Source organism: Staurois parvus, unplaced genomic scaffold (genome assembly GCF_062004578.1).
Source record: "Staurois parvus isolate SC_StPar_1 unplaced genomic scaffold, SC_StPar_1.0 ptg000154l, whole genome shotgun sequence".
Classification (NCBI taxonomy): Eukaryota; Metazoa; Chordata; class Amphibia; order Anura; family Ranidae; genus Staurois; species Staurois parvus.
Genome location: NW_028317950.1, coordinates 8,226,837 through 8,245,206, shown reverse-complemented (window position 1 = coordinate 8,245,206; position 18,370 = coordinate 8,226,837). Strand labels below are relative to the sequence as shown.

Genomic DNA, 18,370 nt, shown 5'->3' with positions numbered 1-18,370 from the left:
CATCTAATTAGCACGGCAAAAAGTCTAATTCCCATATTATGGCAGGCACGGGACCCCCCCAAAAATGAGAGATTGGATAGACAGGATTGAGTATATAAATAGGATGGAAGAGCTATACCATATAGATGAAGATAAAATGGATACATTTAGAAAGGATTGGAGTAGGTGGTATGATTTTAAGACATCCAAAAAATACCTTGAAGTAATGGGGGCCTGGGTAGTGGAGTTGGAGAATTAAACTGAATAACTGGATAGTGGAAAAATAAAGAGAGAAAACAGTGTTCCAGACATAGACAGGTAAACAGGGAAGGAAAAAGATGGAAAGAATTGCTTGGACAGGGGTAATTTAACGGGGAAGGGGGTGGAGGGGATGGGGGTGGAGAAGTGATCTGGAATGTATGTATTTTTGATAAATGATATATTGTTGATTCATGTATAGAAATAAAATGTAATAAAAGCTATAATAATAGTAGAATGTTAAACAATTACACACAAGCTGCCATGCAGTGCTTGACTTTCTTATTAGAAAACCCAGCATGCATTTCAGACTGAGCGTCATGTGTGCACCTGGTACTAAATGTGTCAGGGAATGGGAAGATCGCTGCGGCGATCGAATCCGCACATGCGTAGAGTCCTGACAAAACGTACCGGGCAAGCACTAGGACCCAGGAGTGCCTGTCAGGAGTCGGGCGGGCTATTTAAACCCAGCTCTTGCAATTATCAAGTGCCGTATGGTCTTTCCTGTGAGTTTACTTTGCTGCTGACCCTGCCTGATCCTGATCCGACAGGTGCCTCTACCACAGCTGGTTGCACCCAGGGGTCGCGACCTGGTCTCGGCTTGCTACAGGTCCATCCCCACCATCAGGGGCTCTGGTGAACAAGCAGGTCGGAACTTAGATTCCGCCCTGGGGAATTCTGGTCTGTGGAACGCTAGAGGCTACCACCGGCTGGTCCCTAACAAAATATGTATATGTAAAATAAATATTTTATACAAAAACATATAGAAATAGAATATATAACTCATCAGTTTATAAACCTGTAAACTATAAAAAGTTAACTGACCAGAAATATATTTTTTATTTAAGGGGGGGCCCATCAGAGCCTCTGTGGCACACATGACAAACAAGCTAAAGTCCAAGAGATCATTTCACCCACGAAAATAATTTAAATGGCTTCCAAAACTAGCAGAAAGGCCTTGACGTTGCACCACACTAACCTCTTTTTCTCTAGGTGTTTCAGAGGCGTCAGGATGGCTCAGTGGATTTCAACCGTGACTGGAACAGCTACGAGAGTGGGTTCGGAAGTCAGCTGGGTGAATTTTGGCTGGGAAATGCAAATCTCCATCGGCTAACTTCATATGGTTAGTAGACCATAATATGCTCCATAGAACTAGTCCACAAAACCCTATATGAACCACTTCCTAGACACCCTATAGCAGTTTAACAGGGTAACCGCTCTGTGAAAAATCACATATATATATATATATATATATATATATATAAATATATATGTGTGTGATTTCCGGGCAGGGTCCTACCTGTACTGTCATTGGCTCCCTTGGCTGTGAATCACTGGGTCCCAGCTAGGGTTGCCACCTCATCCCTTTAAAACCCGGAACATATATTAATTACACAGGTTCTGAAGCTAATTTAATGCAGATAAGGCACTAAGCGCGTTTAATTACCACCTTAATCAGCCACAAAATCTGTGTATATAATATGTGTTCGGTTTTAAAGGGACAAGGTGGCATCCTTAGTCCCGGCCAACAAATAATGGCGGAGCAGCTGAAATGAGAAAGATCTGTGAGTGTAAACAAAACAGATCTCTCTGCTGCCAGCAGGGAAGTGCTGGTTTTTATCTCTGCAAACAGGGAGATAAAAGCCAGCACATCCCTTAGTAAAACAGTACATAATGTAATTACAACACAGTACACAGTTAACCGGTTGATTGCCCCAGATGTTAACCCCTTCCTGCTCAGTGCCATTAGTATAGTGTCATTGCTTTTTATTAGCATTGATCACAGTATTAGTGTCACTGGATATGTCAGTGGTAGTCAGTTCCCACCCAGTGTTAGTTAGTTTCAGAATGTCTGCTGTACTATCGCAGTCCCTCTATAAGTCGCTGATCACCGCCATTACTAGTATAAAAATAAAGAAATAAAGAAATAATCCAGTATATATACCGCCCATTGTAGACACAATAACTTTCATGCAAAGCAATTACTATACACTTATTGAGATTTTTTTTTACCAAAGACATGTAGCAGAATACATTTTGGTCTAAACTTTTTAAACATTTTTTTATTGGATATGTTTTTTAGAAAAAAGTAAATAATATTGTTTTATTTTTTCATTTTTTTTTTCATTTATAACACAAAAAATAAAAAACCTGATGATGGTCAAATACCAAAAGAATGCCATATTTGTGTGAAAACAAATTACATAAATGTCATGTGTGTACAGTGTTGCATAACCATGCAAATGTCAGTTAAAGTAGTGAAGCACCATACAGCAAAAAATGGCCTGGTCATGAAGGGCGGTAAATTTTCCGGAGGACAAGTAGCTAAAGGGAACATGGGGGATGCCATTGCTGCTCCGCTGAAAATCCAAGTTGCCTGGTTGTCATGCTGATCCAATGGCTTCAGAACATTGAGTTAGTGACCCAAAACAAGTAAGCAGATTGACTTTACTTTTTCTCATCTGAATTTACATGACCAAGTCCAAATTAAAGCCAGTGATAGCCAGGGAATTAGCATTTTTAGATGAGATCCACAATGGCAGCCCCCATACTTCTATCAGTACAGGATGACACACAAACTGTGGCACTACTAAGTACATTTATAATACAGAAAATCTTCCAAAGTTTATGGACACCTGTACTTTTATATTCACTCTACCTAAATCCCCCATCTCAACCCACTTTAATTAATCTACACTACATTAAGCCTTCACACATACCTGGTCAATCAAAGCACCTTTCCAATTGGGCTGATACTACTCATATCACCTGCAGAGGGTATTTAAAAAAGATGCCGTGAGCTTGTTATGATTGGATGACCTCAGCAAGCTTAGCTCCCAGGTCTAGCCTTTCTCCTGTCTTCTTGTTCTGTCCTTCGCAGGGAAATATGAACTGCGTTTCGAATTAAAAGACTTTGAGGGCAATCATACCTACGCTACATATAGCAACTTCCGAGTGGAGGGAGAAGCGGATCAGTACACCCTGCGCTATGATTCATATGTGAAAGGCACTGCAGGTAACTGTTTTCTCTCTAGTTTCTTTCAGGGCCATACTGGCATCCAACAACAGTCTTGGCATGGTATGATTTTCAATTACTTGGTGAATTTTGTCACCAGGAATTTGGTACATGGAATCTCAGCACCAATGGTTTGTACGTTTTTATTGATGACGTATCTTCAGAACTAGGCATCCGCACACTAGAAAATGTTGTTTCAATTTGTTTTCTGATCCAAAGGGGAAATTCCACTTTAAGCCTTTGTTGGGGGTACCCAAATTTGACAGGTACCCGCTCCCACTTCCTCTGTGATCACCAAGGTGATCGAAAGCGGAAGTCGTCCTCCCCCCTCCCTCCCCGTAGTCTTCTGGGACACATGACAGGTCCCAGAAGACTACGGGGCCATTCACAAAGTGCAGCACTTCTCGCTATGAAGCCGCAAGCTGTCACAGCCGGGTGCCCACACTGAAGATGCCGGCGCCAGACCGAGAAGACAGCTGGTGAAACCAGCGGTGGTGAGGACACCGCCGGACCGAGGGACAGGTAAGTGGCTGTATTTTAAAAGTCAGCAGCTACAGTTTTTGTAGCTGCTTTTTTTTGTTGTTTTCAGGTGTAACTCCGCTTTAAGTTATTATTATACAAGATTTATATAGCGCCAACAGTTTGCTCAGCGCTATATAAATATAATAGTGAAGAATTCATTTTTGGATGCAATTGTTATTGGACCAATTCATTTTCTGAATTTTTTTCATATCTTTGGCATTCGTTTCATTCAAAATAGCTCTGGTCCTTAACAACCATGACTCATCTGCTGTGAGCGGGATTCCCCGCTGTCAGCAGAATGTAAACCAAACAAATGCTGGTTTAATTTTCTTTTTGTTTCTTTAAAACAGCGTGGGCACCCCGGAATCCTACCAGACCCATGAGGGTCCCACCCCAATCCATACGAGGTCTGGTATGGATTTCAGGGGAACCCCAGGCCAAAATGTAAAAAAAAATTGCATGGATACCCCCCCGCCAAAATTTCTTCGGTCTGGATGTGGGGGAGGCCCCCACCATGTTTGTTTTTTTTTTTTTTATTAAATTTGTTTTGTGTACATTTTGCTGAAAACGGATACGTTTGGTTATTAAGGACGCAGTTACTGCCCCTTCCTTAGCAACCAACTTCTCAATGCATCCGAAATATATTGTTATTTTTTTCTTCAGATTCATTCGAATTCATTACTATGTCTATTCGTAATTTTGGATACATTTCAATCTCCAAAAATGGAATTGTTGCCCCAAAAATTAAGTTGAACAAACAAAATTGCACATGTCTATTCAGAACTGGTGCTTTTACTACATGTGTTAATCTAGTGTTTCTCAGCCTGAATGCACCCTTGAAAATGATGTGCAATCTTAAGGCACCTCAGTAGCCTACCCCTTAGGAGTTGCAAAGTATTTGGGTCCCCTATAGTCCTGCACAGCCAGGCAACATGCATTTTCACACAGAGAAGTCAGTAACCAGTTCTTGAGCTTTGTTTTTGAAGTTTTATTAGAGGAATTTGAACTTTTATGGGGTTTGGGGTGTACGGGATGCCCAAGGAATAATAACTGAGGACAACTTCCTGGCAACTATCTACAAGCCTATGAGATAAGATTATATTCTAGGAGAGCTCTCCAGCCTCTCCTGGTGTACCACCCCAGACCCCAGATAAATCCTCTTCTGCACTCAGCTACCTGGAGGAATCCCTGGGCAAGGGGAATTCAGTGGCTGGGTTAACAGTCCCAGAAATGGAGCTAGTCAGGTTTCCCACTAGAATGCTCCTTCCCCTATTTGGTCCAGGGGGTGCAGGATTACTAACTCAGTCCTTCTCCTGTGCTGCTGGTGAGTTGGTGGCTGCTAACAAGCCTTTTAGCTGGGCCGCTCCTTTCCTGCTTCACAGGTGGTCCTCGCTCTGGGGAGGCGGTGAAGTCCTGAGTTTTTTCTTCCCAAGCGCCACAGACTGTAGGTGTGCCCCTCTTTCCATCTGGGCCCCCTCCCAGGCTCCTGCCTTACACCTCACTTCTCCAGCTTCGACATGAACTCTCCTCCAACTCTCTCCTGCAGCTGAGCAGGCTCACTCACTTTTAAGGGTTGTCCTGACCTCTTGCAAAGCGTCCTGTTGGGGATTGGCCAGGCTTCCTCAAAAGTGCAGAACAGCCACTCCTCATATCCACCCACTGCTTCTAGACCTTTCTCCAAAGTTCTAAAGCAGAGGGAAATTCCAGAGGGCTGGTCTGCAGACCCTCTCAGATCTGACTGCAATTTGACCCCTGTTAGCTATCACACCCAGGCTGCTACTCAGCCCTCCTAGCTAACAATTGAGGTCTAGCTCCCCCTAGCTGACTAGGAAGAAGCTACATCAGTTTAAAATATAAAAAACTATATTATTATTATTATACAGTATTTATATAGCGCTAAAAGGTTTGCTCAGCGCTGTACATTATAGTGGGGGACAGTACATGAGACAATACAGTAACAATACAATACATGAGGGGGTCAAGGGCCCTGCTCTTTCGAGCTTACAATCTAGGAGACTATATCAATAGTTTTACATATCACAGCAGCAACAGGTAGGACAGTCTTATTGTAATGACTAGCATTCCAGCATTTGTCTTCTCCCTCACCCAGCTAACATGACTCCAGTGGTGAAGGAGAGGGACAGGGGAGGGGTAAACAAGGACGTCCTCAGGTGCTCGATGTCCATCTAATCAACTTATGCTGTCATTGGTTGCTAGGATGCCAGCAGTGCCAAGGTTGTAGCAATTGCTGCAGAATAAAGACCTGTGACTTTGTGTATCATAAAAAGTCAGGCCAGATTCACCTGCTGGCTTGTTGACAATTTCTGGGCAACTTGAGGCAATTTTTTGGCATTTTGCCATGACAACTCTAAAACACCCAGACAGCACCTCAGGGTACCTCACCACCTAGGCTCAGCAAGGCTGTGTTAACCTAACCTTCAACCTCAACCCAACCACTTAAAGCTGGTAAAGTGGCCCATTCAGCACCTCAAGAATCCAGGGTACTGAAGAATGTGAACTTGACCATGATGGAGATTGAGAACCTGGCCCTGTTCACTCCCATCTGCTGTGCCTAACTAATAATAAGCCAGGTTGAACTAGCTATTTGCAAGCAATGTAAAAATGTGTGTTGGAAGGTGCAACATGGTAAATATGCAGACTCCGGTTGCAGGAAACAGTATTAAAGTCAAAGTTCAACTTTACAAATAGCCCTGCGGGAGGGCACCCAACCGGGAACAATCACAGCAATGTATAGGTGTGCCAACAGTGTCTGTTTCAGAGGGTGGAATGTGTCCTGGCTGGTCTGTAACCAAATAGAGGATTCCAGGAAGGATTGCCTGTTCCTACTCTGTCCCTACTTGTCTGCAACCTTTCCCTACCACTATTCACTTTTCCTGACAGACGAATGACCTTTCGCTACACTACCCACTCACAAAATGCATGCTAAACCCAGGGGCCAGGGTCTTAAATAGGCTCTGCCTGGCCCGAGACGGCTACCAGAGTCACATGGGATGGCAGCATTCAACCGTATAGCTTTCCCAGTGGCAGAGGAAACCAGTGACCGAGGCTTCCTCTGCCCCTGCAATTCTGCTGGGGTTGAGCGCCACCTGCAGTGGAAAAAGTAGACTGCACCTGCCTACATGTGACCTAACATCGGCCTCTTGCAGTCCCTGTAGCAGACTTGGTGGGTAACTAAGGCCCCACGTACCCTGGGTGTTTTGTGCAGGTGGAAGGCACAGGTGCCCTGTCTAGCCCCATTGCTGGCAGTCTGTAAAACGCTAAGAGGCTGGATGGTGTACCAAGCAATGCTAACTTTTAGGGCACTATGTGTACAGGGATGAATGCCTGGAATCCAAACTACTTGCCCTAAATGTTAGCACTACTTGGTGTACCATCTAGCCCCATGCAGCCAAAGCAGCTTTTAGCATCTCATAGGCTGCTGGAATTGGCTGCACACATGCTAATTGCTAAATGTGTACATGTGGCCTACAAGGTCTGCTTTAACATGATTACATTTCAACTGTGCTAAAAGATATCTGATTTTTATGGAATTGGAAGCATAGGTGCAACGTACACCCCCACTGCCAGCAGCTTGTCAAAATCCATGAAATATGTGGCAGCTGGATGCGTTTTGGGCCATATGCATACAGGATGTACAGTGGATATAAAAACTCTACACACCCGTTAAAATGTCAGGTTTCTGTGATGTAAAAAATTAGACAAAGATAAATAATTTTTCCACCTTTAATGTAACCTATAAACTGTACAACTTTGTTGAACAACAAACTGAAATCTTTTAGGTAGAGGGAAGTAAAAATAAAAAACTAAAATAATATGGTTGCATAAGTGTGCACACCCTTAAACTAATACTTTGTTGAAGCACCTTTTGATTTGATTCCAGCACTCAGTCTTTTTGGGTATGATTCTAAAAGCATGGCACATCTTGACTTGGCAATATTTGCCCACTCTTCTTTGAAAAAACACTCCAAATCTGTCAGATTGAGAGGGCATCTCCTGTGCACAGCCCTCTTCAGATCACCCCACAGATTTTCAATCAAATTCAGGTCTGGGCTCTGGCTGGGCCATTCCAAAACTTTAATCTTCTCTGGTGAAGCCATTCCTTTGTTGATTTGGATGTATGTTTTGGGTTGTTGTCATGCTGAAAGATGAAGTACCTCTTCATGTTCAGCTTTCTAGCAGAGAGCCTGAAGGTTTTGTGCCAATATTGACTGGTATTTGGAACTGTTCATAATTCCCTCTACCTTGACAAAGGCCCCAGTTCCAGCTGAAGAAAAACAGTCCCAAAGCATGATGCTGCCACCACCATGCTTCACTGTGGGTATGGTGTTCTCTTGGTGATGTGCAGTGTTGTTTTTGTGCCAAATATATCTTTTGGAATTATAGCCAAAAAGTTCAACCTTGGTTTCATCAGACCATAACACATTTTCCCACATGATTTTGGGAGACATCAGATGTGTTTTTTCAAAATTAAGCCTGACTTGGATGCTGAACTTGTACCTTCCAAGTGCCTGAAAATACCGGAATTTGATGCACATGGGCCAAACTGCTGGTGTGCATGACACTTTAGTCAGACAAAAAGAGCTACAAAACAAGCTGCTTTGTTATCTATTAAATGTACACTCACTTTATTAGGTACACCTGTTCAATTGCTTGGTAACAGAAATTGCTAATCAGCCAATCACATGGCAGCAACTCAATGCATTTAGGCATCTAGACGTGGTGAAGACGACTTGCTGAAGGTCAAACTGAGCATCAGAATGGGGAAGAAAGGGGATTTAAGTGACTTTGAACATGACATGGTTGTTGGTGCCAGACGGGGTGGTCTGAGTATTTAAAAAACTAGTGGTCTACTGGGATTTTCACGCACAACCATCTCTAGGGTTTACAGAGAATGGTCCAAAAAAGAGAAAATGAGTGAGTGGCAGTTGTGTGGATGAAAAAGTCTTGTTGATGTCAGAGGAGAATGAGCAGACTGGTTTGAGATGATAGAAAGGCAACAGTAATTCATTGTCAATGTCAATATGGACCAAAATCTCTGAGGAATGTGTCCAACACCTTGTTGAATCTATGCCATGAAGAATTAAGGCAGTTCTAAAGGCAAAAGGGGGTCCAACCCGGTACTAGCAAGGTGTACCTAATAAAGTGGCCGGTGAGTGTATATTTGTAAACCAATGGTTGTATATGCATAGTGAAAAAAGAAACAGATGCAATACAATGTTTACAGTTTGATATATTAAGGGAAATACTATTGCTGACTTTTTGTATAGAAATAAATTCCTTGGCTGATTCTGGCTTTACTACTTAGTGAAGTCATTGACCTGAACAAGCAAGCAACCAGTGATGTCAAAACTCCCAACTTGTATATTTGTTAGAGGCTTGTTAAATAATAAAGGAAGGATAGGGATAACAATCATGAGCTACACAAGTCATTAGGGCAGTGTCTATATTTTCTTTCCCAATTGTTCCCTTCAAGATATCTAATGGCACTATTGTGGATTTTTATCTGACCAGGGGATTCACTCGAGACACAGAAAAACCAAGCCTTTTCCACCAAAGACCAGAACAATGACAAGTCCAGTTATCTGGAGCAAAGCTGTGCTGAATATTACAAAGGAGGATGGTGGTATGAAGCCTGCCACTCCTCCAACCTGAATGGCGAGTACCTGAAGGGGATGCACCAGGTCAAGGGTAAAGGCATCATCTGGAGATCTTTCAGGGGCAATTTATACTCACTGAAGTTCACAGAAATTAAGTTCCGTCCTCAAAAATAGTGAATACAAACACCAGTATTTGGTAGTAGCAATGAGTAGCATTTAAAGTCATGACCTTGGAGAACCAACATCCTGGCTACAGCTACCACCAGGACTGTGTATTTAAAGAGCTCTCTGTGTCTGTGTGTCTGTTTATCTCCTAGGTTCAGTTAAACAACAAATTGGAAGGTAGAGATGAGTGAATTTTCTTGCAGGGTGAATTTAGAATTCTGGTGTCATAACAGCCACATCCATGGGGTTATATGGCAAAAAATAACAATAAATTAAATAAATATATAATTTGTTCCTAAGGGCTTGTTTACACTTGTGTTGCCCTCTGAAAAGAGATCTGTGGATCACTTTTCAGTGAGCAGGTTACAGGCAGATGGGAGGCAATATGATGCCTCCTGGACTCCTGTTTTAACCCTTGAAAGCCTGCAGCATTGCACCAAAACCACCTGCATTACATGCAGTTGCAGGGTGATTTCGATGTGACCCCAATCACTTTAATGGGTCATGTTTAGCAGTGGTACAATGGCACCTAATGTGACATGTGGTATAATTTTTGTGTATCCAACCCCCCCCCCCCTTCTCTCCAGCCATGTTACCTGAATGTGGGTGGTCAGGGGGTGGTAAAACTGCTGCTCATCCACCTATCCCCCCCCCCCCTTGGGTGTAAATGAGGTAAGGTTAGGACCAGGTAACAGGAGGCACACAGTATAAATTCACCTGCCCTGCAAGCCAAGAAAGGTCTATTTCTAACTTTTCAATAAAAACAGAGGTCTCAGATCTATGCATTAGCAGCTGAAAGACGTGTAGGGCAACTTCCAGCTTGTTTGTTTTCATCTATTGTTTTAGATGTCAGTGTGGCCACTGCCATGGAATAACATAGGACCATTTGCTCAATTCAAGTGAAGTAATGCGATTTCAAATCTGCTGGTCACTGCCTGTTCATGTGCAGCTTGTCTGACATCTGTGCAACTACATGCACAGATGTCTATTCAAGTTGCACATAAAAATAGTGCAGGAACCTTTTTTTCAAAATCTGTCCCACACCTCAATGTCGGAGTCGAACCAATTTGAACTGTTCCATAGGCACAAATAGGGTGCGACTTGCCATGCAATTTGGAATTGTCAAATTGCATGACAAGTCACACCAGTGTGAAGCAGGGCTAAATGTATGCAGATGGCATCACTGCTTTTATTAGGATAACGATTCAGTTCCTATTGCGGGTGGCCAGTGAAGCCACACCGTAAGTTACTGTGCTGGAGGGAGTGATATGAGTGCTTTGGCCTTCATTGTGACACACTCTAGAATACAGGTGAAACTCGAAAAATTAGAATATCATGCAAAAGTTCATTTATTTCAGTAATGCAACTTAAAAGGTGAAACTAATATATGAGATAAAACTCATTACATGCAAAGCAAGACAGTTCATTTGTCATAATTGTGATGATTATAGCTTACAGCTCATGAAAACCCCAAATCCACAATCTCAGAAAATTAGAATATTACATGCAATCAATAAAACAAGGATTGTACATAGAACAGTATCAAATGTGTATAGATGTTGCTCCTGCGCTATTAAATATATAAAATATATGGTAAGCTGCCAGCACTAAGGTGACACAACCCTGGCACCAAACACAGTCAGAAAGTTAAATTATAAAAACAGTGCAGTGCTATAAATTCCCTATCCACATATCTTAATACAAAAAGATAAAAACAACATGTGGTGCTGTGATTCCTCCCAGTATATAGATCCATCCTATTATGTGAAAAACACACACAACAATCTTCATGCAGGTGCTCCCAATTATAATGTGAATCCACAGTGACAGGGGTGCCCCCTCACCTTCCTGCCCAGGCCCCGCAGGACCACTGAGCCAGACAATTGCATATCCTGGTATATCCTGATGAAGTCACGTGCCATCAATCGTGACGTAATGCGTAGATACGCCAGTGGGAGGAGCCTAACGGAACGCGCGGTGACGCCATATCCGGCGTCGGCGCCATCTTGGTCCACCTTCTCGTGATCCACACAAGCCAGTACACCCATGGTGTGGTGAAAATGTGCATGTTTAACCACACAAATGTGAGTAGTACCAGTAGTGTGGCTTATTAAATAAAAGGTCTATGCGGATTTACACTATGTGGATCTTTCTTGTCTTATGTGGGATGCATATGGAAATGAGTGCGCACTAATATCTGGAGGTACCTAGTGGAAATATTACCCATCAGAGGAGGAAGTACCACCACTACTGCTAAGGAGGCCCCCAAGGTGTTGTGGGAGGATAACAGAGAGGCAATTGTCTGGCTCAGTGGTCCTGCGGGGCCTGGGCAGGAAGGTGAGGGGGCACCCCTGTCACTGTGGATTCACATTATAATTGGGAGCACCTGCATGAAGATTGTTGTGTGTGTTTTTCACATAATAGGACGGATCTATATACTGGGAGGAATCACAGCACCACATGTTGTTTTTATCTTTTTGTATTAAGATATGTGGATAGGGAATTTATAGCGCTGCACTGTTTTTATAATTTAACATAGAACAGTATCGAACCTCTGAAAAGTATAAGCATGCATATGTACTCAGTACTTGGTTTGGGCCCCTTTGCAGCAATTACTGCCTCAATGCGGCGTGGCATGGAAGCTATCAGCCTGTGGCACAGCTGAGGTATTATGGAAGACCAGGATGCTTCAATAACGGCCTTCAGTTCTTCTGCATTGTCCGGTCTCATGTCTCTCATCTTTCTCTTGGCAATGCCCCATAGATTCTCTATGGGGTTCAGGTCAGGAGAGTTTGCTGGCCAATCAAGCACAGTAATCCCACGGTCATTGAACCAGGTTTTGGTGCTTTTGGCAGTGTGGGCAGGTGCCAAGTCCTGCTGGAAAATGAAGTCAGCATCCCCATAAAGCTTGTCTGCGGAAGGAAGCATGAAGTGCTCCAAAATCTCGTAGATGGCTGCGTTGACCCTGGACACCAGTAGATGACATGGCTCCCCAAATCAACAGAGACTGTGGAAACTTCACACTGGACTTCAAGCATCTTGCAGTGTGTGCCTCTCCATTCTTCCTCCATACCCTGGGTCCTTGGTGTCCAAATAAGATGCAAAAGTTGCTCTCATCAGAAAAGAGGACTTTGGACCACTGAGGAACAGACCAGGTCTGTTTTTCTTTAGCCCAGGTAAGACGCTTCTGACGTTGTTTGTTCAGGAGCAGCTTGACAAGAGGAAAAGACATTTGAAGCCCATGTCCAGGATCCGTCTGTGTGTGGTGGCTCTTGATGCACTGACTCCAGCCTCAGTCCACTCCTTGTGAAAGTTCCCAACACTTTTGAATTGCCTTTTCCTGACAATCCTCTCCAGGCTGCGGTCATCCTTGCTGCTTGTGGACCTTTTTCTTCCACACTTTTCCCGTCCACATAACTTTCTATTAATGTGCTTTGATACAGTATTTTGGGAACATCCAACTTCTTTTGCAATTACCTTTTGAGGCTTTCCCTCCTTATGGAGGGTGTCATTGATGGTTTTCTGCACAACTGTCAGGTCAGCAGTCTTTCCCATGATTGTGATTCCTACTGAACCAGACTGAGAGACCATTTAAAGGCTCAGGAACCCTTTGCAGGTGTTATGGCTTAATTAGCTGATTAGAGTGGGACACTTTGAGCCTAGAATATTGCACCTTTTCACAATATTCTCATTTTTTGAGATTGTGGATTTGGGGTTTTCATGAGCTGTAAGCCATAATCATCACAATTATGACAAGTGATTAGCTTGAACTATCTTGCTTTGCATGTAATGAGTCTCTCTCATATATTAGTTTCACCTTTTAAGTTGCATTACTAAAATAAATGAACTTTTGCACGATATTCTAATTTTTCGAGTTTCATCTGTATGTTGATGCTAATATTTATAAAAAAAATAAAAAACATAACTACTACTCTGAATTAATCATTGACTGATGTGGACTCCAGTACATTTTAACCAGATTGGTTCTTATACTAAATGTGAAAGTGATGAAGGTGTATAACCAACAAACTGCGCTGAATGTGTAAATAAGCGATACTTCTCACTATTGAATAATGTCTGTGTATAACCACTATGCTGCCACTTTAAAAAATAAACAAATCATCAAGAAAAAAAACACTTTAGGAAGTATTCAGGTGGCGCATACATCAATTTTCAGTGCAAAAACTCTATAAAAATATAGAGCGAGAGAGTGAATAACATTTTTCACACAAAGGAATAATTAATGAAATTACAAAAATTAATAATAATTATATTTCAAAAAGAAAAGTCCAAATGAATCAGTACATAAGATGATCACCCCGTGAGAAGAACTTGGGCAGAATGAGTAAATACATAAATATATGTGCAGTGCTCCCCTCTCACCAAAGAGTGTTGCCTCCCACTCTCATGGTTGGCACACTAGGCTTTAATAGATGATTTTCCAAGAAATGAATCAGACCACTTTGATGTTTTATTCTCCTTATAACTTGAAAAATGAGAATCCCAGGACAGGCGCTAGTGAACTCCAGTGCACAAATTCCTCCTCCTAATACTCCATACTCAAATGACCATGTATGAGAAAAAAAACGAGAAAGTCCCAAATGGTGCAGTACCAACTAGACAATTCTTTATTGCCATAACAGAGTGCCACTTACAAGATGTAAATAAGTGAAAAGCCCAAACATGTTAGCTTTAGTAAGCTCTTAGTATAAGGAAAGCCGAATCAGTGCTCTCATCACCGCCGGCCCTCGATCTCTGACGCTCCTGCGTCACTTCCGATTCTGGTCAGTGTCATCCATCAGTGCCCCACCATCAGTACTACGTAGCAGTGCCTCCAGTCAATGTTTCCCGTCAGTGTCGCCCATCAGTGCCGCCTATCGGTGCCCATCATTGCTGCATATCAGTGCAGCAGCATCAGTGCCACCTCATCAGTGCAGCCTATCAGTGCCCATCAGTGCTGCCTATCCGTGAACACCTCATCAGTGCCCATTAGTACCTCCTACCAGTGCCCATCAGTACCACATATCAGTGCTGATCAGTGCTGCCTATCTGTGCAGCCTCATCAATGCACATCAGTGATGGAGAAAAATTACATGTTTGCAAAATTTTATAATAGAAACAAAAGAAAAACTTTTTTTTTTTGCTCTTTTTTTGTTTATAGTGCAAAAATAAAACACCCAGCGGTAATTAAATACCACCAAAAGATAGCTCTATTTGTGTGAAAAAAATGATAAAAATTTCTTATGGGTACAGTGTTGCATGACCACGCAATTGTCATTCAAAGTGCGACAGCGTTGAAGGTTGAAAATTGGGCACAAAGGGGGTTGTAATGCCTATGAAATGTGTTGGCCTTGGACCCTTTGTTTTTTGGGTAATTTTTACAATAAAGCATTGTTGCCCAAATGCCAGGAGCATGAAAAGTGACTGATGTAATTTCTCTAAGCTAAAGGAACAAAGTCACCATCAGTCACAAGATATTCTGCTTAGAGCAAGATAAAAAAATTTTATGGAATTGAACGTGTTTATAAAATCTAGAAGATAAGAACCTGTTTAAGGATATCTATTTGCTTGAGAAGTTAGAAATCTTTAAGTTTAGGATAGATGAGAAGAAGTTTGGGGTAGGTGAGAAGAAGTTCAGGGTAGATAAGAAGCTGAACTGAAGCAAAAGTGTGACTTTTCAGATAACGATGTGGAATCAATATGGTGGCTGAGCGTGACTCTGTTATCCTCGCAGAACCTTTCTGCTAGCTCCTCCTATGGTGGGTGTGGTGCCCGCCTACTACTGGAAAGCTTCCAGAAAAAGTGGTTTAAAAGCCAGGAGTCCAAGCGAGACCAATAGGAAGCCCCCTAGTGTCCAGGGGACGGTCTGATGCTGGGATTCTTGCCTAGGCTATATAGGCTCATCAATTGGTCGCGCTTACGGCTTTCCCATGACCCCCTGGGCAGTATGGTTCCAGTGGGATCTGTTCTTTCCCGCCTTCACATAGCTTTGGTAATGTATTAATTCTATGCTGTGATGCTGTCAAATGATGTGTCTATTTCATGCTGTAATGCTCACATTATTATTGGTGTGTGGTATTATGCAGATTGTGATGACTATAAGATATATCCTCCTATGTGTCGTGTGATAATAAAAGTGGAGGTTTTGACAGTGCAAGAATATTGCAGTTGGATTCTGTTGTGTCTCGGACAGGGGCGGACTGACAACTCATGGGGCCCCTGGGCAATAGGGGATCATAGGGCCCCTGTGTCCTTGCCCAAACTCAAAAAAGCCTATGAAAAAGGTACCAGGGGCATCTCATGGGGCTCCCTACTGACCCCGGGCCCTCGGGCAGTGCCCGAGTTTCCAAATGGTCAGTCCGCCCCTGGTCTTGGAGTGCCAAGTAAATGCTATGATGTGCCAGGGCAGGTGTCCATTTGGTAGAGGGTCTTTTGCATGCGTAGAATATGTAATGGTGTAAATGCTGGTTAAAAGTACCTGTATGACTATATGTTGATTGTGTGCATGTATATGACTTGCTTTTAGTTATTGCACCCAGCATTTGCCGTTACAGGTGTATAAGTGCTTAGTAGGCAAGTGGTTACAGAAAAGAATACAGTCCCTACAGTCAAACATGGTGGAAGTTCACTGATGTTTTGGGGTTGCTTTGCTGCTTCAAGCACTGGATGTCTTGACCGTGTGCATGGCATTATGAAATCTGAAGACTACCAAAGAATTCTGGGGTCCAATGTAGGTCCCAGTGTCAGCAAGTTGGGTCTCTCCGTCATTGGTCATGGATCTTACAGCAGGACAATGATCCAAAGGACACTTCAAAAAGCACCCAGAAATTGGTTCAGACAAAGCTCCAGGGAGTACTGAACTGGCCAGCAATGAGTCCAGATTTCAACCCTATAGAGCACCTGTGGAGGGATCTCAAAACAGCAGTTGGGAAAATGGACCCTTCCAATCTGAGACCTGGAGCAGTTGACGAAAGAAGAATGGTCCACAATTCCAGTAGAGAGGTTTAAGAAACTCATTGATGGTTCCAGGAAGTGATTTGATTTCAGTTATTTTTCCCAAGGGGTGTGCTACCAAATATTAAATTGAGGGTGCCAATAATTTTTGGAGTTTTGCGTGGAAAGTGTCAGATTTGGCTTTTTGTTTTTCCACTTTTTTGGGCCATACCAATACAAACAAAATAAATAAACATGAGAATGTCTAAACATTTGTAATTGCAACAATTTTCTGGGTGAAGTGGTGAATTATCTGCCAGAAATGCAGGGGTGCCAATATTTTTGTCCATGTTGGGTGTGATTTTTCCATATCTATTATTCTTCTACATCTATGGACAATATACAGTGTCATTTCTCCTCTTCTCTATGTCTCTCCCTCCTCCCCCCCATGCTCTGCTTCCACAGGGCTGACATTTGTTGTTGGAGAGATCTCCCATCACTTCCCATCATGACAGAAAATGAGGGGAAATCTCTCCCAGAGGTACACAATAAGCACCTGACAGATACTCTAACCCTGCCTTGCTGTTTACCATGCAGACCAAAATGTCTTGGCTGGGGGTGAGCTTTCAAGTATAACTAAAAAGAAAACTTTTTTTACGTTTTAGATAGAGTGGAAAATGATTAGACTTTGTTACTAACTAGGTCTTGACCTCCTACCACCCAATGGTCACCCAAATTTTTCAACATGAAATTGATTAGAACCCCTGCTAGGTTTTTATTGCTGTCTGTGCCCATTAAAAAGATTTGTCCTGTTTATCGTTATCATCGAAAGAAAAAGTTAAAGAAAATGGGGCCGGGGATTCCCTCCCTTTGCTGGGATTTCCTCTCACTTCCTGTTTTGGCTATGGGACAGGAAGAGAAGGAAAATCTACCCTACCAGACACAGATGACAAGATACCTGACAGGTTATAACCCTCCCTTAGTCTATCCAAAATGTAAAAAAAAAAAAAAAAAAAAGTTTTGCCAATAGTTCTACTTTAATCATAGTAGTGATGTTCCTGTGTGATGATGGTGATGATGAGAGTGCTGTATACACAATATGATGTTCCTGTGTGATGATGGTGATGATGAGAGTGCTGTATACACAATATGATGTTCCTGTGTGATGATAGTGATGATGAGAGTGCTGTATACACAATAACAGGACTGTTGGAATACTAAGGTGGGATGTGCTCAGGGATCCCTGTGTTGTTATCCTCCCTCTCCCTCCTCCTCTGCACACATGTGAGCCACTGAAACGTCAAAACAATCCCCAGCATGACAGTGACAGAAATATATCTGTCTCCATCTGTCTCCAGTGTGGCGCCATTTTACTGTGGACGAACCCATTACAGTCTTTAGCATTAGGTAGTCACCAAAATGGCGCAGAGCGGCTCCTGAACCGGAGATGGTGTAGGATTCAGTTGGCCCTCTAGGCTCCGGAGGATCGTGTTGTCGGTAGGTGGGGTGTGATGACATCAGAGTGCGGTGGGTGACAAGTGGGATGACGTCATTCCCGGATGTTCCCCGAACAGAGGAGGCTCGGGACATGGAGGAGGAAGAGGAGCGGGAGGTGGTGCGGGTCCGGGTCAGGGTGAGTCTGGCCGGAGGGTCATGTGACTGGGGGCTGCGTACAGCATAGAACTCCCCATATACACCTATATCTATAGTGTGCACAGCTCCACCCATAGTCTGTCTCCCTGTGTATTATATACCCTCCTCTGTACTGTCTACACAGCTCCACCCATATCTATCACTTCTGTATAGTATATACCTCTCCTCTGTACTGTGCACTGATCTCCACCCATAATCTATCACCTCTTTGTATTGTATACCCTTC

General features: G+C 42.9%; 2 protein-coding genes across 3 annotated transcripts in view; both read left to right on the top strand.

Annotated features, from left to right (window-relative positions):
* Positions 1–9,846, top strand: part of LOC149463476 (ficolin-2-like) — a 39,012-nt gene extending 29,166 nt beyond the window's left edge. Inside the window, exons 8-10 of the mRNA XM_089675018.1 lie at positions 1,231–1,360; positions 3,119–3,253; positions 9,308–9,846. Of these exons, the coding sequence (XP_089531144.1) occupies positions 1,231–1,360; positions 3,119–3,253; positions 9,308–9,567 (525 nt within the window). The 3' untranslated portion in view covers positions 9,568–9,846. The remainder of the gene's footprint in view (positions 1–1,230; positions 1,361–3,118; positions 3,254–9,307) is intronic.
* Positions 9,847–18,001: 8,155 nt separating this feature from the next.
* The window catches only part of TBC1D25 (TBC1 domain family member 25), a 35,810-nt gene continuing 35,441 nt past the window's right edge, over positions 18,002–18,370 (top strand). For both annotated transcript variants that reach the window (XM_089675017.1, XM_089675016.1), the window contains exon 1: positions 18,002–18,124. In XM_089675017.1, the coding sequence (XP_089531143.1) occupies positions 18,035–18,124 (90 nt within the window). In that variant the 5' untranslated portion in view covers positions 18,002–18,034. The remainder of the gene's footprint in view (positions 18,125–18,370) is intronic.